The sequence below is a fragment of the Phyllostomus discolor genome, chromosome 4 (assembly GCF_004126475.2).
Source record: "Phyllostomus discolor isolate MPI-MPIP mPhyDis1 chromosome 4, mPhyDis1.pri.v3, whole genome shotgun sequence".
In the NCBI taxonomy this organism is placed as follows: domain Eukaryota; kingdom Metazoa; phylum Chordata; class Mammalia; order Chiroptera; family Phyllostomidae; genus Phyllostomus; species Phyllostomus discolor.
Genome location: NC_040906.2, coordinates 131,771,256 through 131,799,182, shown reverse-complemented (window position 1 = coordinate 131,799,182; position 27,927 = coordinate 131,771,256). Strand labels below are relative to the sequence as shown.

At 32.1% G+C, this 27,927-nt stretch overlaps 1 protein-coding gene across 1 annotated transcript in view; it reads left to right on the top strand.

Annotated features, from left to right (window-relative positions):
* Positions 1 to 27,927, top strand: part of LOC118499946 (protein eyes shut homolog) — a 224,345-nt gene that overhangs the window by 61,198 nt on the left and 135,220 nt on the right. The window contains exons 3-5 of the mRNA XM_036022596.1: positions 5,238 to 5,409; positions 6,295 to 6,373; positions 14,907 to 15,106. Of these exons, the coding sequence (XP_035878489.1) occupies positions 5,238 to 5,409; positions 6,295 to 6,373; positions 14,907 to 15,106 (451 nt within the window). The remainder of the gene's footprint in view (positions 1 to 5,237; positions 5,410 to 6,294; positions 6,374 to 14,906; positions 15,107 to 27,927) is intronic.

Below are 27,927 nucleotides of genomic sequence, written 5' to 3'. Positions count from 1 at the left end.
TATGTCAGACCATGGGCTAGTTGTTTGATATACATTGTTTTAATTTAGTATACCAATAAACCTAAGATGGACTAATAAATAACCCTCATTTATAAATGAGAAGCTTAAATGTTTAATGTATCTCTACTAAATACTACCATTGTCACAAATATCTACCCTTTCCTGGTAAATTATATGTGGGGCTTGGCCATATAATTTATATGGAATATGGAATATTGGCAGGAGGCTTAAGAACCAGTGACTTTGCCATGGGCCCCTTTCCCTCTTCAGCAATGATGACCATGTCCTGGATAAAGGATGCTCCATTAACCTGTGTGTGTCCCAGAATGAAGATAAAGGAAATCTGTGACTCACCTGGGCTTGGAATATGCATGGGAAATAAACCTGTGTGTCATGGTCCACTAAGAGTCAAGGAAAGGGGTTCCTTATTTTCTATTATTAATAGCCTAACCTAAGTTGCTAGTATGCTTGTTTAAACCACATCCTACACCTAAATCTCGATGGTCCTTTTAAATATTGCTGCATTTTGACCAATTTACAAACATCATTTCTTTATAGTATTATTAATGTGCAAAGCTCTAGATAGTTAATAACAATTATGGTAAAAAAAGTAAGCTGTATATAATTGAATTATGACTCAAAAACTGATAATCTTTAAGGAAAATTTTCATTTCTTTTTTGTACTGGAAGCTTCATTTGTAATAAATCACAGACTCTCCCAGTGTGACTGTTCTAAATAACATTCACTTGAACAGACAGTTCTGCTACGGTATAATTTAGTAAAGTTAATTTATGATATCACCTTGTGAAATGGCTGCCTGTCTGCCCCTACCACCATCCCCCAACTCTTTTCCTGGTATTCAAAGAAATACTGAGATGTCTAGCTAACACATAATGCCAGGGTACTCTTTCAAACTCTTTTACTAAATTTACTCAGGTTTCTTTCCTCTATGGTCATTAAAACTTTCATGGCACTCTCACACACGGACTTTACTTCTTTGTCCTTTAAACAGCCAATGCACTCAATTTGCTCTCTCATTAGGGCATATACCATGTGGGGCCAGCATTAAAGTGTAGAAAGGTGGTATCAGAGATGACTAACAATGTGGGCTCTGCCATTTACTAACTGTCAGCCTGTGCTTCATTTTGTTTTATTCCATAAAATGGAGAAAATAATTTCCACACCAGAATATTATTGTAAAATTCAAATGAGTTGATTTACATAGTGTTTAACAGTACTTGGTATGTAATAAGGTCTCCAAATATCAACTATTATTATGTATTTATTTTTCATGGTAATAAGTATTTATTTATAAATTTATCTTTATTTCCATCTAGCTGCTATGTAACTGTTTTTATAAGCATTGTAGTAGTGTATTCTTTTGTAAGCTTATCTTTATTCCCAATCAGATATTATGTTCTTGGCTACAAGAACATAGTTTTCTGATTGGAGCTGTTAAAATATAAACTTAAGCATATTAAAAATTATGAGTTTATTTGAAAAAAAAACTATTTGAATTGGGCAGCATCCAATCTAGCAGATAAATAGGAGCTCTGAGGGAGCTGTGTGATTGAATGACTTTTGTAGCCAAAAGACAGTAGGAATAAAGAATTATACTAAGCAAAAAAGTGGGTTTATTATTGCTAAGTTAAAGAAGTACCTTGATCTATTGTGTTTTGCTTTATTGTGTTTCACAGATATGGCTCTTTTTACAAATCGGAGTTTTGTGGCAACCCGGCATTGAGAAAATCCTATTGGCATAATTTTTCCAACAGCATTTGCTCATTCCATGTGTCTATGTTACATTTTGGTAATTCTTGCAATATTTCAAACATTTTCATTATTATATTTGTTATGGTGATTTGTGATCAGTTATCTTTGATGTTACTATTATAATTGTTTAGGAGCACCACAAACTGTGCCCATGTAAGATGTGTGGGTTCTGACTGCTGCACTGATCAGCTGTTCCTCCATCTCTCTCCTTGGGCCTTCCTGTTTCCTGACACACAACTTAAATTAGGCCAGTTAATAACCAGATAATGTCCTCTAAGTGTTAATGTGAAAGGAAGGGTCACACATTGTTCACATTAAATAAAAAGCTAGAAATTGATAAATTAGAAAGGCATGTCAAAACCGAGATAAGCTAAAAGCTAGGCCTCTTAAACCAAACAATTAGCCAAGCTATGAATACAACGGAGGAGTTTTTGAAAGAAATTAAAAGTGCTACTCCAGTAAACACACACAAATGATAGGAAAGCCAAACATCCTTATTGCTGATGTGGAGAAAAATTTAGTGGTCTGGATGGATCAATCCAGCCAAAACATTTCCTTCGGCCAAAACCTAATCCAAAGAAAGGCCCTAATTGTCTCCAATTCTATCAAGAATGAGAGAGGTGAGGAAGCTACTGAAGAAAAGTTTGAAGTTAGGAAAGGTTGGTTCTGGAGGTTTAAAGAAAGAAGCCGTATCCATATCATAAAAGTGAAAGGTAAGGTTGATGTAGAAGCTGTAGCCCATTACCCAGAAATCTAGCTAAGATAATGAAGCTGACTACATGAACACTAGGGTTTCAGAGTACACAATTCAGATTTCTATAGGAAGCTGATGTCATATAAGACCTTCATAGCTGAAAAGGAAAAGTCAGAGCCTAGCTTCAAAAGGCAGACTGACTTTTATGTAAGGGGCTAATAATGCACCTTGTTATTTTCAGTTGTCTCCAACTTAAAATAATGCTTATTTACCATACTGAAAATCCTAAGGCCTTTAAGAATTATTATATATCTACTCTACCTGTCTACCTGTGCTCTACAAATGGAACAACAAAGACTGAATGACAACATATTTGATTACATGATATACTGAATATTTTTAAGCCCACTGTTGAGATCTACTACTCTGAAAACATTTTCTTTTAAAATATTACAGTCCATTGGTGATGAAACAGGTCACTCAAGAGTTCTGATGGAGATGTACAGTGAGATTAATGTTGTTTTGATGCTTGCTGACACCACATCCATTCAGAGAAATTTCAACTTTCAAATCTTATTATTGATGAAATGCTTTTGGTAAGACTACAGATGCCATAGATAGTGATTTCTCTGTTAGATCTGGACAAAGTAAATTGAAATTCTTCTGGAAAGGGTTCATGATTCTAGGTGCCATTAAAAACATTTGTGATACATGGGAAGAGGTAAAATATTAACATTAACAGGCATTTGGTGGAAGTTGACCACAACCCTCATGGGTGACTTTGAGGGGTTTAAAACTTAAGTAGAGGAAGTAATTGCAGATGTGGTAGGAAGAGCAAGAGAACTAGAATTAAAAGTGACTGAATTGCTGTAATCACATGATGAGGTTGATGCATTCTCATTAATGCATGAGGAGCTGCTTCTTGTTGATGAGCAAAGAAAGTTGTTTCCTAAAATGAAATATATTCCTGGTAAAGATGCAATAAAGATAATCTAGATAACAATAAGATTGGGAATATTACATAAGCTTAGTTGATGAAACTATGGAAGGGTTTGAGAGGACTGACTCCAATTTTTAAAGAAGTTCTACTGTGGGTAAAATGTCAAACATCATCACATTCTACAGAGAAATCATTCATGAAATGTAGAATCAATCAATGTGGCACACTTCATTGTTTAATAAATTACTACAACCACTACAACCTTCAGCAACAACCACCCCAATTATTCAGCATCCATCAACATAGAAGTACCACCCTCCACCAGCACAAAGATTATGACTTGCTGAAGACTCAGATGGTAGTTAACATTTTCAGCATAAAGTATTCTAATTACATATATACATTATTATATTTTACACATAATGTGATTATTGCACACAACAAACTACATTGGAATGTGAACCTAACATATGCACTGAACTAGAAGATTTGTGTGTCTCATTTAATTGCACTACTCCCTTTATTTCTGTGGTCTGGAACCAAGCCTGCAATACCTCCCAGGTATGCCAGTACTTTTCTTTAGGGAATGGCATCTGTCTATCAGGCAGATTATCTAACTAGTGCTGATCTGTCTATTTCTGATTCATTGGTTTCCCAGAAATGGAGTCTGTCTGAAGCTAAAACTATAATTGTCAGTTTGGTGACATGAGGCTTAGCATAAGTGACTCCATTTGGGGCCCATTGTCTTGTTTTTAACAGTGTACATCATACTATGCAACAAAACAATTTATGAACATGTAGTAGCTGCAGGACAGTCCATTCAATCCAGGATCAGAAGTGTAAGTCAGGGAGAACACAATTTGAATCCTTTTTGGCTGTAATAGCCTATCCGATCTGGAAGAATAAGTTAAACTTCCCAAACCCTATTTACACAATAGAGAGAGTTAAGATTAATATCTATATCCATGTTCGATGAACATTAGTTATAATAATGTATGTAAAGCCTTTAGCACAGGGCCTGGCACATAAGTAATGACAGTTTTTGTTCACAGGTGCACTGTGCAGATAGGCACAATGAACAAAGGGATTACTCTAAAAATTTTATAATGATTCTCTACTTTTCATAATATCTCTAACATGTGAATCCTGAAACACAGCCAGGCTTTCCATTAAGCTGGGCTTATGCCTTTCTCTAGATGTTTTCTATCTATAAATATTGTCTCCCTGATATGTGTACATGTATCTGGATTAACAGGGTTGTTCTTTTAATTTTTTATTTTTGGCACTTTTACTTGAACACAAAGATAGCACATGTTAGGTGCTTAATAAATATTCAAAACGTGGCCTTTGAAAACACTAGGTATTTAGCCAAAGTTAGACAAATTTAGAACTTTCAGATAGCTCATTAATAGACTCACCAGGACCAAATTTAGAACAATTCAAACTTAGTTCCTGTAGGTAATAAATGTTTGACTTTCAAGGATCATTACAGAAATATATGAATTAATATTTATAGTGAGAACTTGATATAATTCATTACTTCACTAATATTTTCAAAAAACAATTCTTTACACTAAAAACAAATCTTTTAAGTAGATTAAGCTTATGCTTTATATGTCTCATTCCCATTAAATTAGTAGTCTGAGAATTCATACCTAAACATGTTTAAACTTAAAATATGTTCTTTGTTTTTTTACTGCAGGGTATCAACTTGTCTTTATGGGAAAGGAGTCTTGATTTCTTGGTGATGTTTATCATAATGAACAAGCTTTTGTGTTTTGCATTTAAATAGTCTCATGTTTTGTCTTGTCCTGTCTCTTCTAATATAGGCATCAACTGTGAAGTAGATATAGACAAATGTGTATTAAAGCCCTGTCTCCGTGATGGAGCTTGTATTGATCTTGTCAATCATTATATCCGTGACTGCAAGGGCGGCTTTTTTGGAACACACTGTGAAACAAATGCAAAAGATTGCCTCTCTAATCCTTGTCTGTGTGGAAGGTAGCTATTTTTATTTTCTATTATTTAATCTAAGAAGGTAAATTTAACTCAATATTTAAGATAATATCAAGAGCAAGTAAAGTTAATTTTAATTATAGTCTTTCATAATACTAGAGCTAAGTACAGTTAAGATGACAGATCCTGCCTATCCTACTTAACATAATGTACTGATATATTTTCTCTGTTTTTCTTTTATTTATACTTATTAGGAAAAAGCAATAAATATATGTTAATTGGACTTAATGTACATAAAGTTAACTGCTCAAAGTAATAGAGGTACCAGGTAGGATAAGGAGACATTTTATTATTTGCTCTGTGGAGGGATAATACCACACACTTAGTATTTAAAATGTTCCTAAATAATCTGTGTTTTCATCCCTACGTGCATGTAAGGAATTTTGTGGCTCTCTTTATGGAATTGTGTAATAACTTCTGCTCATGGGTAGAAAATAGTTTTATGCAAATACAGAGAGGATATTTCTAGGAGATGCAAGTGGCAAAGAATGGCTCTCAGATGCATCAAGCTGTCTTCACAGCATTATTATTACTTTTTTTCCTCATCCTGCCACTATGTAAGCAGAGAAGAGAAGACGAAGATGTGTAGCTCATTGCAATGGAGTTCAGCTATAGCTGACTTCAGTTTCCTACATAAGCCCTAGACATTCTGTAGACCTTTTAGAACTCTTCTTTCTTTTCACTGCCATGGGTAAGATGGCAAAAATAAGAATTGATTTGTTTTTTCAGTCCATTAACACTGAAGGCTGACTAGTCTGTTATTCATGGGAATGTGCATCTTTTTTTTAAAGCTGAACTGGAAAAGAGCAATTCTAAATAGTTAAACTCTAATGTTTAATGTCTTACTTAAAGTGTCATTGTCTGTTTCAGATACACAGATCTCATTAATGAGCATCGGTGTTCATGTGATACAGAATGGACTAGCTCCAGATGCGAGATCAAGATTAATGTAAGTTTTATCATTTTGATATTTTGATTAAATATGAAGTGGTTTAAAAGAAAACCAAACTACAGGGTCCAACAGAAGTAATGCCTGCCTGAGTGTGGTTGATACAGTAATAATATGGGTGTAATAATATCTAGTTTTTTTCACTTTTTTTTTATACTGAGTTAAGTACAGTTGTCTTCATTTTGCCCCCCCCGCCACAACTCTCCCCAACCCCAGCAACTAAACTTACCCCTCTTGATCCCACCCCCTTTGGTTTTGTCCATGTGTTCTTCATACATCTTCCTGAAAACCCTCCCCCATTCCCTCCCCATTATCCCCTCCCATTTCGCCTCTGGTTACTGTCAGTTTGTTCTTTATTTCAATGTTTCTGGTTATATTTTGCTTGCTTGTTTTTTTTTTTCATTAGCTTCCACTTATAGGTGAGATCATATGGTATTTGTCTTTCACCATCTGGCTTATTTCACTTACCGTAATGCTCTCCAGACCATCTATGCTGTCAAAAAGGGTAGCAGCTCCTTATTTCTTTCTGTTACATAATATTCCATCATGAAAATGTACCATGGTTTTTTGATGCATTCATTTACTGATGGGCACTTATTTGAACATTTCACCTAAAATGCCATATGATGTGCTTGAGTAAGATATTGTTATGTTACAGAATTGCATTCTTATGATTTTGTAATAAAAAAGGGATGCTACTTGTGCCAGACCCTGCACTTGCTGTAGGTTTCAAAGTCGCTTCTTTGATTATTAATTATTTAACTACCTTGTCCCTCACCGTCTTGTTTAGGAATTTTTCTGTCACTCCAAACAAAAATAACAGCCTCCTTTTGCCTTCCCCCCGCTCTCTCTTATCATAAACTTCTGCAACCTAGAGCCCTCATTAAACTAAATCCTGGGTGTGGTCTTTGACAAAAGGACCTCAGAAGGCTTATGACTTGCAGCCTGATTCCCCCTTTAAGGTCTTAGAATACACAAATGTCTGTGCATGTGTAGGGATGAGAGAATAAATGATCCAGATACCACAAGAAAAAATAAATACTAGATAGGTGTGTGAAGAGGTGGGCACATGTAACAAACATCCATGCCTATAAATACCCTCAGTATCTGTCTTCCAATCTTCAGGAGCCTGGTGTATTATACCTGACATGCGGTATTTTATGTGGCATGCCTCATCTGTGGAGAAATGTTGATTACCTGAAGTTCGACACTTTTCTTGGTGGATGAGAACCTCATGAGCCTTCCTGAAAAGTGGAGAGTTCTTCCAAATCTCTCTGACTGGGAGTTACATGCTAAAGGCATGAAGCATAGGGACTAAAAACAGCCTTTAGCATTGTAGGACTATGGATCTTTTATTTAAATTCATCTGTCTCTCTCCTGCCTCTTGTCTCTCAGAAAAAATATAGTTCATACAGATACATCACAGTGTCATTGTATGGTGAAGCATGTAAGATGTGGTAGATACTCAGTAAATAATGGGAGTGATGAGGTAGTTAAATGCATTAGGGAAAAAAAGGGTTGATCTCTATTTTCCTACTTACCTGCTGTGTGTTCTTGAACAAATTCTGTACTTATATTTTAAAATCATCATTTAACTATTCAATGAGAGTGATCATAGTAAACACCTCTTAGGCTATTGTGGGGATTGAACTAAGTAATTCATATAAATAAATTAGCACATTTTTCTAATACATTATTTTTAAAGCTTAATTAAATTGTTGATATTATGTTGATTTGGTTCTAGACAGTGAGAGCCATATATGATGTGAAAAGGAAAATGTTTTAATTAATAAATTTCCTGATAGATAAAGCATATATTTTTTTGGCACTATTGCATTTATTGCCTGTAGTATCCTCTAAAAATTATCTCTTGGTAGTATAGATGTGGCATTCATCTTCGGGATGAAATATGTAAATAAATATACATTTTAAAATTTCACTTATTGATTTTTAGAGAGAGAGGAGGAGAAAGAGAGTCATCAATTTGTTGTTCCACTTATTTTTTCACTCACTGGTTGATTCTTTACGTGCACTGACCCAGGATCAAATAGCAGCCTTAGCATATAGAAACAACAATCTAAGCAGCTGAGCTACCTGGCCAGGGCTACATAAATATATTTTTTATAAATGAATTTATATATATATATTTATATTTATATCCAATGCTATGAGAACAATTGTTAAAATTACCTAGATTTTTTCTAATTTTTTGTATAGGAAAATGATCCGATTATCCTCCTTATTCAGCGACTTTTTGTATCACTTTGTATATCTTAGGAACATTCCATTATAATTCATAGAGTCCTGACACAGTCCTTTTAATAGCTAAAAATAATTCCAACTAAAAGGATTTCAAAAAAACTACACTTATTTAATGAGAGTATGAGCATACTGACTTTCCTAGATCTTATGAAGTTAATGAACATTTTTAAGTGTTGACTAATTTGATGAGGAAAATATAGCATGTGATTATTTTAATTTACATTTTCCTAGGTTACTATAAAGATTCATCACCTTTACATATGATTATTTTCCATTTGTATATCTTCTTTATGCCTTGTCTATGCATAGTCTTTAATTAATAGTAGTTTTCTTTAGGCTTGCTTCCCTTTTTCCTTGGTTAGCACATATTATTGAAAATTATTAATAAAACCCACTATTAATAATCCAATATTTGAAAAATTGCAAATATTGTCTACAGCTTAGCTACTGTTACTTTATAAAATTAATAAACTGTAAAATGTTTAGGTTTTTTTAACCTTTTTTAAAATTTTTATTGAAATTGTTGTTGCAGTACAATTTTCTATCTTTTACTCCCATCCCAACTTTTTAACCTTTTTAATGACTCTTTTTATTCCTCCTTAGAATGTGCTTTCATACAGCATTATTTAAATCATTTTTTCACATTTTCATCTACCACAATTTTAGGCTTGACAATACTTTTAATACCTTAACTCATAGTGAATATTTGTTATAATGAAAGAAGACAGGAATTTGATTGTTTTTCAAAAGTATAATTAATTTTCCCAAGAACTATTATCAAAATTTCATCTAAAAGTGTTATTTCTTTACTTATTTGAAATGTCTCATATTTTATGCTCTTAGTTCCTATACCTAGTATTAGAAATATCTATTGTTTCCCTGCCCTTTAAAAGCTCATTTTTCCATATATATAAATTATTATAGTTCAGTAGAGTTTTTAGGAATCTTTTTTACTAATATTTTAAGCAAACTCTAAATGTAATTTTATTTGTTCTGCAAATATTCAATACTCAATGTCTATGAGGAACCAAGATATAAGAATTTTGACATACTTCCTCACAATCAGTTTTATTTGGAGATATAGATATGTATCTTACTTAGCTGACCTATTTATTGTATCTCTATGTTGCAATGCACCGATAGCAGCCTCCAAAGAGCATTGTTGGATTAATGTCCAAGTCTATGTTTCCAGGGTAAAGATAAAAGAGCAAAGGAGAAACACGGGCCGAGCTGATTGAAAACAACACTTAGGTCATCACAGAGCAGGATGTTATATATGAAGCTTCTTAAAGAGTAGATAAACAAAGTTTGTGTGAGGTCTGCAGGGAAAAAAATCCAAGCAAACTTTTTTTGTCAATTTAAAAATTTGAGGTAAGTTTTAAAAATTAGAATCAATACTGAAGAAAAACAAACTCATGACTGGGTATGGAATGGATACTGTGGTTTTGCAACATAACACTAACTGAACTCTTGGGACAGGCACAGAGAAAGGGAGAGATAAAAGAACAGAGAGGAGAGTGATATAGATAGCAAACACTCCCCTCCACTGTGTTGGGACTGAGGATAACCGCTGCAAGGGAGCAGTGCTGTGTGTTTGCTGTAGCACCTATAAATATATGAAAATGCTAAAATGAAGAAAGAAAACATGGTTACAGAATAAAAGAAGGAATCAAAACATCTTAGAATAAAGAAAAACTAAGAATTAATCACCATCATATCTAACATAAAAGAAGGACTAAAGGAAGTTCTAGAAACAGAAAAAAAATGACTAAAGAAAATAATGTGTGTGCATGCATTTGTATTTCATCAAATGTCAGCTGCCATTTATACAGGTATTTTTATATAATAAGATTATTTACCTTTTGCTTATCATATACATTATATTATATGTGCTTTTCTATTTGCATTAATGCCAATCAAGACATAGTGGATTCTGACATCAAAAAGGTTAATGTACCAAAATGGAAAGAGATTTACTGAGATTTCTGGGTATTTCTGTACTTACTGAGATTTCTGAAAAGGTTCTGTCACTTGTAACAAGTTTTAAAGGGGGTTAGCCAAAAGTTCTTCTAGTATTTTTCTCATTGTCTTTTAATTTGTGATAAATTATGTGTTCATCAGTGTGTTTTTCAGTGGGTAAGGTTTCAGTTGAAATTCCCCAGCAAATGATCAGCTGTTTCCCACAAGTCATTGTACAGAATACCTACCTTCTATTTGAAAACACATCTCTAAAATAAAGGAAATCTTGTACATGGGAATTTTATCAAGGTACATATAGAATACCTTTTTTTAATTTAATCTGCCATTGCAGATTATTCTACATTAACACATATGGTTTTACTTTACTCTTATTAATATTATATGGCATGAGGTACTATTTTATTTAATCAGTATCCTATTGATGGCAATTTAAGATATTTTAAGTATATTGCTCTTAAAAATTATTTATGTACTTTAGATGTAGAAAATGGAGTTAATCACACTCTGCTTCATTTAGGAAATAATCACTAATACTCTCCTGCTCATTTGTGTGTGTTTGTGTGTGTTGTGTCTGTGTTTCCTTTGGCCTCACAGCCTATTCCATTCCCACCATGTTTGTGTATTTATTCGGAACCTTTTCTTACATATTTTTCCTATATATTTTCTCTATTTCTTAATTTGCTCTGGTCCATAAATCTTGAATCTCTAAGTTACAAGCAGATTTATTTCACTGTTCAGGCAAGAGTAAGCTCAAACCTGAGTGAGAAGAGTGAAACAGGTGTGGCCAAGGCTGCTTCTGATCACTGACACCAGCCCCTGTCCCTTACAAAACTCCAGACTCCTTAGCACGGTGTTCTCCATCTTTTGGATCACCTGTCCACATTTGATGCCTCATTTTGCCAAGTTAGAAATAGAATATAAACTTTAGATTTCTTCTGAAATATTCTTTTATCTGAGGAAATAAGAGTGTGTATTTTTAACATGTTTGGAGCTTTATATTAACTTTTAAAAATCTTCATGTTTGTTTTATGAATTTGGCATTGTGTCTAGTTTCAGGCCTGCTGTATTTTCTTTACTGTTTGATTCATCTGTGCATTTCTGACTGTTTCTGAGACAATTTTTTTTGTTTCCTTGTATTTCAGTGGCTTTCTTTCCCAGATATAATGTCAGATACATCTTAATAAAAAATAAAAATGGATATTTACTGCAAATATTCTCATTTTCATATTTTAGAATCTTCTTTGATTTTTTAAATAACAAAGTTACTTCCTTTATATCAAAACACAATATATCAGATTAAATTGGTTATCAAACAAAAGTTTCTCTCTATTAACTACTTTATCCCTATATTTAACCATGTAAGATTTGAAAAAGAACAAAATAGAAAATGAAAATTATAAGTAATCACTTGGAACATTAAGTCTTTATCATATTCATTATAATTTGTACAATTCTGTATCCAAGAAAACATTTTGAAATAGAAAGTAACACTTGTTGATACAATAAGCCCTAAGTTGGAATTCAGGGGATTTAGTTTCAGGGCATGTGATTTTATTCTGCTGTCACTCTGTTTTACAACCTTGGTAAGTCATTCTAATACCCTTGAGCTTGTCCTCATCCTTGTGACTAAGCTGAAATTATGGGGCTACCTTCTTGCTTCTTGGGCTATGTTTGGTCCATGTATCATAATTATGAGGGGATTCATTGGAAACAAAGAAATTCAGTCCCCACACCAAACCTGTTACTGAATTTGAATCTATAATTTAACAAGCTTAAACATTAATATACAACTTAAATTTTTTAAATAATAAACTATAGCAATACTTTTTATTCAGAACCAGACAAAATTTGAAAAATTCTGTGATGCTTAATAAGGTTTTGTAGTAGGTAGGGCTTTAATGGGCAGCTGCCCTATTTCCCTCTTCAAATAAAACAGTTATATGATTATCTGTTTAACCTATTCTGTTTTTCCAAGATCGTATTGGAAGAAAGTACAACAGTACTTTAAAAATGGTAGTTCTAAAACAGAAATCATATGATTCTAGGAGAGAAATGTTTTATGGTAAAGATGAAACCAGAGAATAAATTTCTATTATGCTGGGAAGTTCAGAGATCCCTGGACAAACTTTTGGAATTAAACTATATGCCTTAAATAGAACACAATCGCCAGAGAGATGACTGGCACATTTACTAGCCAATCTGGTGGTTTTCTCTGCGTAAGCAGTCCACAATGGATATGTCACTGCTCTTTCACTCACACCGGTGCCTTTCCTGGTGTGATGTTTTGAATACGAGTTGGATAAATGTAGCATCGAGGTCTAACTTAATTGTATAGATTGCCGTGGTCTGTGACATTACACCTGGCCTCCTTCTTTTTCTCTAAACACACCAGCTTTTCATTTCTTTCTTTCTCTGAAATTAAATTAGTGAATTCCCCTTGGGAAGCACTTTATTATATTAAATAGGGTGTAGTAACATAATATAAATGATCATGAACAAAAGGAAAGGCATTCTCCTTAATTTTTGAACCAGAAAATATCAAGAACTTTGACACTTTGATTTGTTTAAAGAAATTGTTTTTGTATTTCCCATTAAGCCTTCTAATTAATTTAGTAAGAGATTCTTGTAAACCCTAGAGACAGAAATTTTGGCAGTCCAAAAACTATTTCTTTTTTCCATAGGATATATAATTCAATTAATTTATATAATGATTTCTAATAAATCATTCTATGTACACTCAGCCATAGGGATAAGAGAGAAATATGTTTCCAGGCCATTCCCTGTAGAATTTTGATATTTACATTCCATAAAAATAACTGCAGTACCTGCACAAAGTCCATTAAATGCCCTTGATTATCCTTAAGGAGTTCACATTTTCAGCAAAGGTACAGAATATATCAGAATGGTATACTTATAAAAACATACATTTAACTCTATCGCTTGAATTCATATAAAAGATCACTGTCTTGGTTCCAAACATGACTTGAGCTTTATACTGAAGGGTACAATCCATTAGAAATGATAACAATTAAAGTCTCTGGTGAGTTTGACAAACCTTTAATTTTTCATTTGATGCATGATATGAATGCAAAAATAAATAAATGAAAGATATATCAAAATAAAAATCTTCTGCACAACTAAGGAAATCATCAATAAAATGTAAAGGCAACCTCTGGAATGACAAAACATTTGCATACCACCTATCTAATAAGGGGTTAATATTCAAAATATGTGAGAAACACAGGAAACACAATGGTGAAAGAACAAATAACCCAGTTAAAAAACAGGCAAAGGATTTGAATAGATATTTTTCTAAAGAAGCCACACAATTGGCAATAGGTAGATGAAAAGGTGTTCAACATCATTCATCATCAGGGAAATGCAAATCAAAACCACAGTGACATATTACCTCACAGTTATTAAGCTGTCTATTATCAATAATGCAAGAAATAAGAAGTGAAAGCAAGGATGTGGAGAAAAGGGAACATGTATATACTATTGGTGGGAATGCAAACTGGTGCAGCCACTATTAAAACCAGTATAGACTGTCCTCTATTCAAAAGATTAAAAATATAACTATCATATGACCCAGAAATCATACTTCTGGGTATATATCCAAGAAAACAAAACTTATGTCAAAGAGATATTTGTAGTCCTGTGTTTATTTCAGCAATATTCACAACAGCCCAGGTATAGAAACAACCCAAGTCTCTATTGACAGATGTTTGGATAAAGAAAATGTGTTATCTACTATATATACAATAACATATTATTCAATCTTAAAAAAAAGAGAAGGAAATGCTGCCATCCATGACAACATTGATAAACCTGGAGGACATTATGCTAAGTGCAATAAGACAGACAGAAAGACAAATCCTGCATGGTGTCACTCATATGTGGAGTATTAAAAGGAAAAAAAGTTAAACTTGGTAGAAACAGAGGTGCAATGATGGTTGCCAGGTGCAACAGTGTGGAAAAAAATAGGAAGAAGCTGGTAAATGCCACAAACTTTCAGTTATTATATGGTTATTACTTTTATAAATGGTACATAAATACAGTTTAATAAAGACTTTTCCCCTCAAAATATAATAATAAAACACTTGATAGAGTATTTCTGGTGATAAAGGTGAATACAATTCATTACTAGAAAAATACTTTAGTTACTAGAGGAAGGGGATATCAGATAAGCTTGCATATTGGTTTCTTTAAAGTGTTTAATATAAGAAAATTTTAACAAAATTATTAAACTTACCATTAATGATCAAATTTGATTCTTTATTTCTGAATTTAGGGCTGCACATCAATCCCTTGTATGAAAGAAGGCTCCTGTCAGAAGTCAGACCACAGCTTCACTTGCATTTGCCCAAGTGGATGTACTGGTGCACGTTGTGAGATAAAGACTGATAGTCGTGTGGAGCCTGAACTGAATTTGGACCTCTGTCCTAAAGGAGGGATTAGTGTTCATGAATCTGGACACACTTTGTACTGCAGGTCAGTGTTTCTTTATTATTATTAACTAGATATATATTTAGGAAAGTTTATAAACATCCCTCTAGTGATGCACTCTGAAGATACTAAGTTTTTAAGTAAGTTTTCATCATGTAATCACAAATTTGAAATAAATAATTCTAAGAAAGCATTGCTTATGTTTTTCCAAATATCATGTATTCACATCAATCCCATGCTGGTCTTCTGAATATAATCATCACTTATTTTTATAATTGTTTCATATTGCTCTTCCCTTCCCAAATTGGGTTCTTATTCATTTTCTTCTATATTCACCATATAAACATTTTATAAATTGTTCATATTTATATTATACTTTTTAAGCAGATATTTATTTCTATTACTGCTATATTTATCTAAGAGCTTAAAAACAAATGATTCATTTATGAATATTCATAAAAACAAATTAACCTGTCAACATATTTTTGAACCAATTATTATTATGGAATCTTTTTTAATTTCTTAGGAGATGAATTTTCATTACTTTTGTTCTTTATGATTATATGATATATATAAATGGTCATTTGAGAAATTTTAGCCATTATCAGTTCAATTTGCAAAGCATTAATTGAACCTGCATATTAAATACCAAAAAAAACCCCACTTTACTTCTTTTCTCTGTTTCAGTGTCATTTGTAAGAGGCTAACATTAAGTTAAAAATATGTGAACAATTGTGTTTCTGTCAAAATATCTTAATTCACTAATAAATTAACCATGTATACTTTCATACATAATTAGTTACTAGAAAATAATATCTACTATTTTTATCACATATTTTATCACTTGTCTTTAAGTCATTAATGTATTCTGTCTTATAATTAATACTGCCATGACCTTATTTTCTTTGTTCATCTATGTCGCGTTTTTGTCCTTCTATTTATGTTAGTCTGTATTGTATTATTTTCTTTGAGACATATATCTATCTAGTAAAGCACACACATGGATATTAATTTCACATAAGCACAAGATTATCTTTTTATTTAGCACATGGAGACTGTTTAGTTATCATTATGAACAGTTATCCTTATTTATTATATATTGCCTAATGTCCCATTTCATCTTTTACTTTTCTTTTTCTTTTATTTCTCATTTTATTGAATTTATTGAGGTGACACTGGTTAACAAAATTATTCAGGTTTCAGATGCACAACTCCACAACATGTCATCTGTACACTGTATTATGTGTTCACCACCCTAAATCAAGTCTCCTTCTATCACCATTTATGCCCCTTTATCCTTCTCTACCTACCCCTGCCCCACCCTCTCCCTAAAAATCACCGCACTGTTGTCCATGTCCATGTGTGTTTTCCCATTTCATTTGTAACATTATGTGTGTGTGTGTGTGTGTAGTTATGCATGATTGTATGTGAGATCTCTCTTGTATTTTGTATTTTTTGAGCATGGATTTTGCTTATTTTACTCTGGTGGCCTGATAAAGTATAAAAAGTAAACATGTTTCTAATACCAATATTAATTGTGTAGAATAAACTTATAAAAGTGATCACTTGAGCATTGTAAGGACCCCTCCAGTTAATCAGTGCCTGGATTAAGTAAGCAACAATAATTTGAACATTTATTCACTGTAGATACAAAGTTATAAATCAAGACTTTATTCATGGAATCCAATAAATTCAATAAAAAATAGAAATAAGTGAACCTAAAACTGAAATGTATGTTTTTGTACCTGAGACGTATTTGTTTAATCAAGCCCTATAAAAGCTACTCTATAGAATGTTCTTTTAGAGGATGTTATCCATGGCATAGTTAGGCTGACCTTTCTTAAAGCATGAAGTCAGTGGAATTCAAATGAAAGAGACCTGCTTCTTTTCCTGAAATATCTCCCAGGGACAAGCATAGGCATCCATTACTGCTACAGGGTTGTTCAAATTGTATTTAAATAAGAGTCAACTGTCTTCGAAATTTCCACTGCTGATTCAATGCTCCTCAAAGTTCCCGAAAGTCTCTGAATGGTAAATGCTGGGAGGTTCAGCTTCTAGGAGACTAGCAGAGTGACTGTGAGGAGCCATCAAAGGTGGTACCAAGTTAGCACAGTCCTCAGACAGTTTATTTATAAAAGAAAACTCGTTATGACAGGGAGAGATTTGAAAGTAAAATCCTCAGATTTTTGTGTGGGTCAAAAGTTAATCTGTAATATACTTACTTAAACCTTATTCAAATAATTGTTTCTTTATTGAAAAATTATATCAAACTTATTTTTGATCCCTGTTTTACATTAAAATATAATAACATATCTTACTCTTCACAATGTATATCAACCTAAAGTTAAAAAGCCAAAATGAGAGGGAGCAAGTATATTTATTTGGGATCAAAGCATTGTAATTTGGGGAGAAACCCAAATAATATTCCAATTATAGGGTGAAGCAAAAGTTTTGTTTGTGTTCTTGTTTGTTTGTTTGTTTTGGTTTGAAGAAAAAGGATAATTAATTACATGAAAAAGTTCTTTTGTTGCTGACAAACTAAGCTATTCTTTCCTATACATGATTGGTAACTGATTCTGTCTTCATATGTAAGGTCCATAATCATCAGTCCATGTCCTCAGAATGTCTGCTTTTCTTCTGAATTTCCACACACAATTGTTGAACAATTGTGGTTTATCTCAGTCCAAAGATTTGGACCAGTTCAAAGATTTGGCTCAGTGCAAAAGTACAAAGAACACTAGAAGCAATAAAGTTTTTCTAGAGGGGATGTTCCCAGTCCATTAAAATGGCTCTATTCATGTCATTTTTCACGTGTGGTGAAATATTTTGTTATTGTCTTCTTTTGCTTTTTCTCCTCCAAAATTTATACAAATCAAAATTAAAGTTAATGTCTCCATTCTCATTGCTGGAATTATTATACCTCAGCTTTCTAAATTTTGTTTAATATTATTGGAAAAATAATTATCAAGCCCATAAATTTCTACCATAAGAGTAATTATCCTGAAGTCTTACTTTTGATGAAAACTTCCTTATTAAATGATTTCAGCCTTCTATGATCCGTAAACATTCTATATTATTGGTTTTCTTATTATTTTAGTATAAATTTTCTTCCAACTAAAATATTCATGTGGCATCGCATTTAAAAGAAAAAAGAAAAAAGAAAAAAAGAACAGTATCATACCTTTTGAAATTATGTGGAAAATTTGAAACTACCAGTCTAAAATATTTGGTCCTGTCCTTGTTTTCACATATGATTTAGAACTTAGTGAGGTACAGACTTCTTAGATCTTATCGTTGCCTGAAGATCATGCAGTTGATATTATTTTGCTTTCCTCTCTATTATTACAGAAAATAAAACTGAAAATGTCCTGTTTTCATGAACATTTTGTTTCATGAATGCAGTTCATTCACTTTTTCATTGGAAACTTACCAATCTTTCAATTTTTAATTAAAAATATAAGATACTTATACAATACCAATAACTGCTAAGTAGAGAATATATAACTATTTTTCTTTCATTTATCTTCGAAATATAAGCATCTAACTGGACTATGTGATGCTATCTATTTCTCTTCTTTATTTGTTTACATTTGAAAAGTTTTCTTTTATTATTCTATTCTTCTTTTGTGTGTTAACTCTACATTCTATTTCAGGTACTAATATCATTTATGTATTGTAAATCACAAATCTAAACCTGTTGTTTGTGCATGTAACATTGTATACCATTTTTATTTCTTTTAAAACATTTCCTCTCAACTCTTTATTTACGCTCAAACTTTTGTGTGTTTTTTAAAAAATATTTTATGGGGATATTATTTATTCTATTTTATTTTCAATGTGCATGCATTTAAAGTAAGTATTTTTTCATTGAAAATCTAATGCCAAGTTAAGAAGTCATATTATTGTATTTTGTTTACAAAGTAATTTATTTCAAGTGTTTAATTTATCTCAAAGTTCTTATACCATGGCTTGTCTTCTTTTTACTACAGAAATTTTTAGTTAACTCAGAGTCTCATTTACTAACATTGTTATGTCAACTTTATTGATCTTTATTGCTATTACCCAGATGTCTCATAAGATCACTTTTATATTTTAACTGTGTTGGCCATATACTCTTTTTTATCAAAATATTTCTGCATGTACAAGATAGTTCTTAATGATAGGCCTGCCTGCCTATTTAGAGGACTGGAATAGAAGCATGCATTAATGCAAGGTCACACCTGAGAAAGACTATTTTTACTCTATGTGTTGTGGTAGTTTAGATCCAAGGTGACATTGCTGAGCAGACATGGACTCATTCAAATATCTCTACTTTCCCATTTATATTTTAAACATTTATACTCTAGTTATGAGATATGTCAAATTAATAGTTTGTTCATTGCTGATTTTTCTCATGGAGACATTTGATTGTTTTAGATTATTTTATAACTACAACAATAAAACCTAGAGTAGTTAGTTTATTTTTTTCATCTTCCTGAAGTTGTAGCAAAACTTTGAAAGGCATACATGGAATCTTTAAACAGAAAAAAAGATGCAAAAAGGAAATATAAAAAAGGGATGTATTTTATTCTGAGTTTAAATGTGGTCCTTGAATGTGATAAAATTAATGAACCAATAATATAGAGCTAGTTTCCTTACTACTGTGGACAAATACATAGGTGATATTGCTTTGAATATCAGTGTAGATTAAATAAGTTAACCATTTCAAGCAAAATAAGTTAGGATTAGTTTTAGATAAACAGTTACTAGACTGTTAGGTGCATAGCAACATACAATATTCAAGTAATTCTATAACCACAATTTATTTTTTAATTACTGTTTGCCTTCAGTATACATTTTATATTGGTTTCAGTATACAATATAGTGGTTAGACAATCATATACTAGGAAAATCCTCCCCAATATTTCCAGTGCAATATTATTAACTATATTTCTTATGCTGTATTTTACACCCCTTTGACTATTTTGTAATTACCAACTTGTACTTCTTAATTTCTTGACCTCTTTTACCCAGTTCCTCATTACCTCTCTCTTCTAGCAATACCAGTCTGCTATCTATGTTGATGAGTCTGTTTCTCTTTTATTTGTTTATTTTGTTCTTTAGATTCCACATATTAGTGAAATCATATGGTGTTTGGCTTTTTCTGACTGGTATAGTTCACTGAGCATAATATCATCTAGGTCCATCTGTACTGTCACGGATGGTAAGATCTCCTTCATTTATGGCTGAGTAACACTCCATTGTTATAGGCACCACCACTTTTTTATCCACTCATCTATTGATGAGGACTTGGGTTGCTTCTGCATCTTGACTATGGTAAATAATGCTGCAATGACCACAGGGATGCAAATATTCTTTTGAATTGGTGTTTTGGGTCTCTTTGGATAAATACCCAAAAGTGGAATTGCTGCATCAAAACACAGTCTCATTTTTAAATTTTTGAGGAACCTCCAAAAATTGGCTGCTCCAATCTGCATTCTCATCAACAGTCATTGGGGATTCCCTTTTCTCCACATTTTTGCTAACATTTATTGTTTGTGGATTTATTGATGGTAGCCATTGTGATATGCGTGATGTTATATTATGTGGTTTTAATTTGTATTTCTGTGACAATTAATAATTGAGCATTTTTCCATATGTCTATTGGCCATCTATACATCTTTGTAGAAGTGTCTATTTAGGCCCTTTGTCCATTTCAAATCAGATTTTTTTGTGGTGGGCAGTTTTTCTTCATACATTTTGAATATAAATTTCTTATCAGATACATCATTGGTAAACATGTTTTCCCATTTGATAGGTTGTGTTTTCTTTGTGTCGGTGGTTTCCTTTGCTGTACAAAAGCTTTTTAATTTTAATTAGTCATATATGTTTATTTTTTTTTGTTTCCTTTACCCAAGGAGATATATCAGAAAAAAATATTGCTAAAAGAAATCTCAGACATTTTACTGCCTATGTTTTTTTCTAGGAGTTTAATGATTTCAAGGCTTACATTTCAGTCTTTAATCCATTTTGAGTCTATTTTTGTGTATAGTGTAAGAAGGTAGTCTGGCCTTGCTTTTCTGTTTGGTATCCCTTGATTTGGTTTGTTTCTTTGATTGGTTGGTTGGTTTTTGCATGCATCTGTCTAATATCTCCATCTTCATTTGTTGAATAGATTGTCTTTACCCAACTGTATGTGATATAGACAACCGGCCCACAGTGTCCAAGTCATTATGGATGAAATGAGACATTTACATGGACTACTGAGTCTGGAGGAGGAAAAGGGACAGCATAGATTTTCTCTCAAGGGTAGCAAAAGCCATGGCCTCCACCATGACAGGCCTTTATTGGGTTTCTCCACCCATCACATGATGGTCCTCATTTACTCTGCCCCAGTTGGCTTTAGGTGGTTACCTTTTACAGAAAACAAAGGATCCAATGCCACTAATGACATCACAGAAGAGGGATATTTGAAAATGAAAAGGCAAATTGGTTGAACAGGTTACACTCATCTTTGGAAGGTTTAGCATGGATTTTAGGAAGTTATTTTGCAGTAAATGTCCTCAATTCAGGGTGAGGAAGTTTTTAGCAAAAAGCAAGACTCAAAGAGGCCTCAGTACATTGCAAGCCTGATTCCCCATGGGAGAACCTATCTGTGGGCGCGGGTCCTGTGCATCTCCCAGTGAGAGCTGGGCCCATGCCATGCAGAACAGTCTCCTACAGTGTGTTCTTGGTTACTTTGCCAAATATTAATTGACCATATAGGTATGGGTTTATTTCGGAGCTCTCTATTCTATTCCACGGATCTAAACATCTCTTTTTATGTCAGTAACATGCTGTTTGATTATATTACTCTGTAATATAGTTTGATACTATGACCCTGTAATATAGTTGATACTTCCAACTTTATTCTTCTTTCTCAAGATTGCTGAAAGTCTTTGGAGTCTTCTGTGGTTCCATATATATTTTTGGAGTATTTATTCTGGTTTTGTGAATATGACGTAGATATTTTGATAGGAATTGTATTGAATATATAGGTTCCTTTGGGTAGTATGGACATTTTAATGATATAACCATGATATCAATCATTGCTGGAGAAGTGAAAGAGAACTTCAAACACATAAACTTAGTTTTAGTAATTTATGTGTTAGCATTTCAAACATTTCACTTAGATAATTTATATTGCCCAATGAAGAAGTATCAAAAGAACAATATGAATGTTTAATATAAAGAAAAAACCATGTTTGATAATTGATGAGATTTTTCAGTCTTTGCCATTCATAGACTAAATCTGACTTCAAATTCATAGACTTAAAATTAAGGAAAATATAATTTTGTTCAGAAGATACAGTAACTTCTGACTGTATTTCTACTCCTAAAATCAAATGTATGTTTTTTATTGACTCATAGAATTTTTGAATTGAAATAATCACCTTTAGCAATCTATATATTGCATAGATGAAGAAGCAAGGGTCTGAGGAGATTTGCACTGTCAAATTCATGATCAGTGTAAAAGCCCATCCCAAAGTCCAATGCACTGCTGTTTTGCTTTCATTAGAGTACTTATTATTTAAAATACAAAATACAATGGACATATATAAATATGGTAAAAAGAAGAAATGTGACTGTTTTCTAGATGCAATTAAGCATCTGTTTTGCAGTTTATATCCTGGTGCAAAGATTAAAGATACTAAAGACTTGGTTCAGTTTAATAATAGCTGCTTTCAGAAGTCTATAAGTATTATCAACCATGTGTAACAGTTTAATAGCATTTTAATATGTGCAAGTTTTATTAAACCATAAAAACTGTGTTGAAATTACAATAAAATCCAAATTAGAATCACACAGCAGAGGTCTATAGAAATAAGTAAAAACATTTTAGATAACTGTTATTCTCTGGTACCATGTAGATCATTAAAGAATGTAGCAAATGATTTATAAAGCAATGTACTCAGACACAATGATACTTTGTTTTCTTTGTAGTATGTGAAATCCTGGTCCAGGCAATTTTTTCCTTGGTCTCTGTCTTTTGCTTAGTAGAATCTCATTCTATCTCCAAAACTTTTCCAGCCTACAGTTGCAAATGCCCCTTCACTCTGATATTTCCATCCAAATTCAACTCTCCTTGTTTATTGCCTTCCTATTCCTGAAGTATTTCATTCTTGCCCTTCTCATTAACCTAGTTTCACTGCACTTTCATCCAGGAACTTAGAAATCATTATTTCATACTATTACATGTATTATGTTAAAAAAAAAACTGGTAAACTTAAAGTTTGATTCCTTATGTTGATATCTTTCCTACTTAAAAAATTCAAGAAAATCGGTAAAATCAAATGAATTTTTACTTATAGGATCTCAGCAACCATCACATATTGTTAATTGAAACATATGAGAGAATAAGCCATACTGAATCCCCTCATATCATACTTGAAGAAAGATAGATTCTATTTCTTTAGATTCTTGGATAGAAAAATCAGGAATGAAGGCTAAGAGATTGTAGGTAACTTAGGAAAATTACAGGGTAAGGGCATTGATTCTACATTATCTATTTTCAGCAATCATCAATCAAGTTTGCCACAAATTATGGCTCTATAAATTGGAACTAAATGTCTGTGTTTTAATAACAGGTGACTTACTATTGTTCAGAGATTATATTTTAGAAAAAAATTTATCATATATATTCTGAATCAACTGCTTCATTTTTACCCTCTCCTCTAAAAAATAAACCTCTGACCAAGAATAAAAGAATTATAGGGAGAATTCATTTATAAGAAAAATAATTTCCATTATTTTGCCTTATAAAATATGCAAAGGATAGGATAATAAGAAAATAAGAACAGCTCTCTTTCCTTACTAAGTCTACTGTATAAGCATTATATTTGCTAGTTTAGCACATTGATTCAGAACATGGAGAGACTCAGTTTAAAGTAAAACCACAATGAGATATCACCTCACACTGGTCAGAATGGCCATCATTAATAAATCACCAAGCAGCAAGTGCTGGAAAGAATGTGGAGGAAAGGGAACCCTAGTGCACTGTTGGTGGGAAGGCAGACTGGTGCAGCTACTGTGGAAAAAAGTATGGAATTTCCTCAAAAACTAAAAATAGAACTGCCTTTTGACCCATTGATTCTACTGCTGGGACTGTACCCTAAGAATCCCAAAACACCAATTCCATAAACTTATGCACCCAATGTTCATAGCAGCACTACTTACAATAACCAAGTGCTTGAAATACTCTCAGTGCCTACCAGTAAATGAGTGGATCAAAAAATTGTAGTACATTTATATAATGGAATACTATGCAGCAGAAAGAAAGAACTCCTACCTTTCCTATCAGTGTGGATGGAACTAGAGAGTTTTATGGTATGTGAAATAAGCCAGGTGGTGAAAGACAAATACCACATGACCTCACCTACAAGAGGAATATAAAGAACAAAAATAAACTAACAAGCAAAACAGAACCAGAGGCATTGAAACATAGAACAGACTGACAGTGACCGGAGGGTGGGTGGAGGAGGATAATGGTGGAAAGAAAGGGCAGGAACTAGTCAAAGAATATGTGTGAATGACCCACAGACATGGATTGACTGTGGGAGTGGGGGGGATGGGCAGGGCAGAGGAGGGAAAAGGGGAAAAAATGGGACAACTGTAACAGAATAACAATAATTTTTTAAAAATAAGCCATATATTGATAATGATAAAAACTAAAATAAAATATGAATCTATTTTGTCATAAAATCTTACTTTAATAATTATGATATAATTTTAATGTAAAAAATATATATTATTTATCAAATTAGTAGGCCTTTTCTATATTCAAATGTAAAATTATATTTCCTTATTTATTTTCAACTTAATTTTATAATAATAAGGGTGCTTTTTGATAATACTAGGAATCATCACATTCCTTACAATTAATCACTAAATATTTTTCAATGTTCACACTTTAAAAACAATCAAAAGAATTTCCATTTTCCTCATAAGACTTGTTAAATTACATGTTTTACAATTTAATCTCCAATTCAAGTTGAACTACTATGTTAACATTTGATTTCATGTTTTCCAAATACTATTAAAAATTAAATCAGTCTATAATATAACTTTACTAAGTAAATATCATAATAAAACATAAAGAATACATTTAAATTTTCATATTTCCATATTTTATTTTGACTTTAAACATAATACATTACATTTTCTTCTCATTTTAGTGCTATTATAATAAATGGTTTTCTCTGTCATCCCATAAGTAAAAATGTATCATCAATAGTGAGCACTTGTAGTTTGGCTTTCAGAATACCTATCAAATATAATCATTACTTTTTAAAAGATGAGCTTATATATTTTTATTTTTAAGGTGTAAAGTTTCTTTATAAATATATTTTTATTTTTCAGTTATACTTCACATTCAACATTATATTAGTTTCAGATGTACAGCATGGTGAGTAGACATTTATATAACTTACGAAGTGATACCTCTGATAGGTCTAATCCTTACCCTACACCATACATAGTTATTACAATATTATTAGCTATATGCCCTAAAGCTGTGCTTTACTTCCTCATGGCTATTTTGTAACTGCCAATTTGTACCTCTTAGTTCCTTCACCAATTTCACCTAACCCCCTACCCTGCTTCCCTCAGGAGCCATCAATTTATTTTCTTTATCTATGAGCTTGTTTCTTTTTTGCGTGTGCTTTTATTTTATTTTTTAGATTGTACATATAAGTGAAATCCTATAGTGTTTACCAGAAGAAATCTAAAACACTAATATGAAAAGCTTACATTATTTTAGACAGAAAGCAATGTCAAATACATCAAATGTAATGGTAAATCCAAAAAATATATTATTTCTTAACCAGTGATTTTCAATCAATGTACCTTGGCGCAAGAATTTTTAAAACATGCAATACCTAGCATTTAGTCAGAGGCAATGACCTTTTTTCCTTAGATTAGCAAATAAAATATGAAAACAGCTAACACAATAGCTATCTAGTATGGATGAATCAAAATTATACCTAATTTTTATCAGATCAGTGAAAAAATATATTTTTGGTGTGCTGCAGAATTTTAGTAATTAGTTTATGTGTGCCATAAGGTGAAAAATGTTGAAAATCACTGTCTTAAACAGTAAGTTTAAATTAGAGACAAAGATAGTCTATTTATTCAATATGATAGTTTTAAGTATAAAATGCAGAGTCCAAGTTAAGCTCTAAATATATATATATAACTTTTTATTCCATTGGGAATGCAATTAAGGTAACTTTAATCTTTTAGCATTTGTAGAAGATAAAACAAGACCACTCTCATTTGGTCTACTAAGTCCACATATATTAAAGAGCATTACAGACATAAAATTATACTAATATTGCTATATTTTTTCAAGAAAATACTCTGTTAATTTCAAAATAAGACTAAAATGGCAATAAGCATGAATTCCATGGTAAACCAAATTACCTTATATATCATAGGATTACTTAATAAAGTAAAACTACTAATGCCAAAGATTGGCTAGAATCTATGGAATTAAATAAAAGAGAAATGTTAAACTTTGAAATAAAAAATAGATAAATAAAAAGCTTGCTCAGTAAAAATGTCATATGTTTTACAATATGCTTACACAAATATTTAAATGATGAAATACATTAAAGTTGGAAATATTTCTTTTCTACTCTCACATACTTTTGGTCTGCTGCAATGGTTTAAAAAGTTTTCAGAAAGTTCCATTTTTTCCCACAATAAACACCAGTGTCAGAATTTGATCTCTGCTTATGTGATTAGATAAAATTAAATTTTAATGTCACATTCTGCAGTCTAGGTTGATAGTACTTTTTCATCAAAAAACATTGGACAGTAAGGAAAAAAAATTGTTCATACTTCTTGCTGTCAGTAGAGTTACTATATCTTTGCAGGTCAAGGCATAAGTACATTTACAGCATATATTAGTTCTCTAGCAGTGCCTTTTGTAAACTAATTTATATAGCTGAAAACTCTTCTTGTTTTCCAATTTTAAAAGTAAGAGTTTGATTTGTCCTTATCCATAAAAGTTTCAAACTTCTCCCAAATATTTTTGAAGATTATTTTATGAGTAATTTAAACTGAAGTATGAGTATAAAAGCGTGCGTAGGGTGTGTATGTAACAGAATTAGAGACAGAGAGCAAATTATTAATATATCCCAGGTCTTGAGAAATAAAAAGCCATTCACTTTGCTTTTATATGTGCTCATTACATATATTCAGTATAGCATGGGAATGTTCTGTGTCGTATATGATTTATTCATTCTCCATAAATATATTTGAAAGTTAACTCATTTGTTTATATATTTATTAAGAGTTTACAGTCTGGCATATACTGAAGACATGGAAATAAACCAGATACATACTTAAATGAATAAACACAGTTTATGAAGAAGATCCATAAACAAATGTGACTCAGTGTGTAAGGTCAAAACACTACTAATCAAAAGCTTCAGTGAAGGGATAATGTAGAAAATAACCCACGCTATTTTTAGGGACCCTGTAAGGCTTCAAAAGGAAATGTCCTCCTTTGAATTCAGTCTTAAAGTACAATTTAATAACACTGCTTTATATGGTAAAATAATCAGAAAAAGAAAAATGAAGCAAGGAAAGGTGATGCAGCATACAGACTGGCAGATTACAAGAATTTCATTGTCACTTAAATTAAAAACGTAATAGAGTTGAACAGAATTCAGTTACTTAGAAGCTAAGGAGCCAGACCCTCAAGAGTCTTGTAAAAATGCTTGTTGAATGTAAGATATGATACTGTAAGCAATGAGAGAATGTCCTTTAAAGGCTTGTTAGGTGAGAAGTTAAATGATCAAATTCACATTTTAGAAAATCACCTTTGGGGTCAATTTATCTGG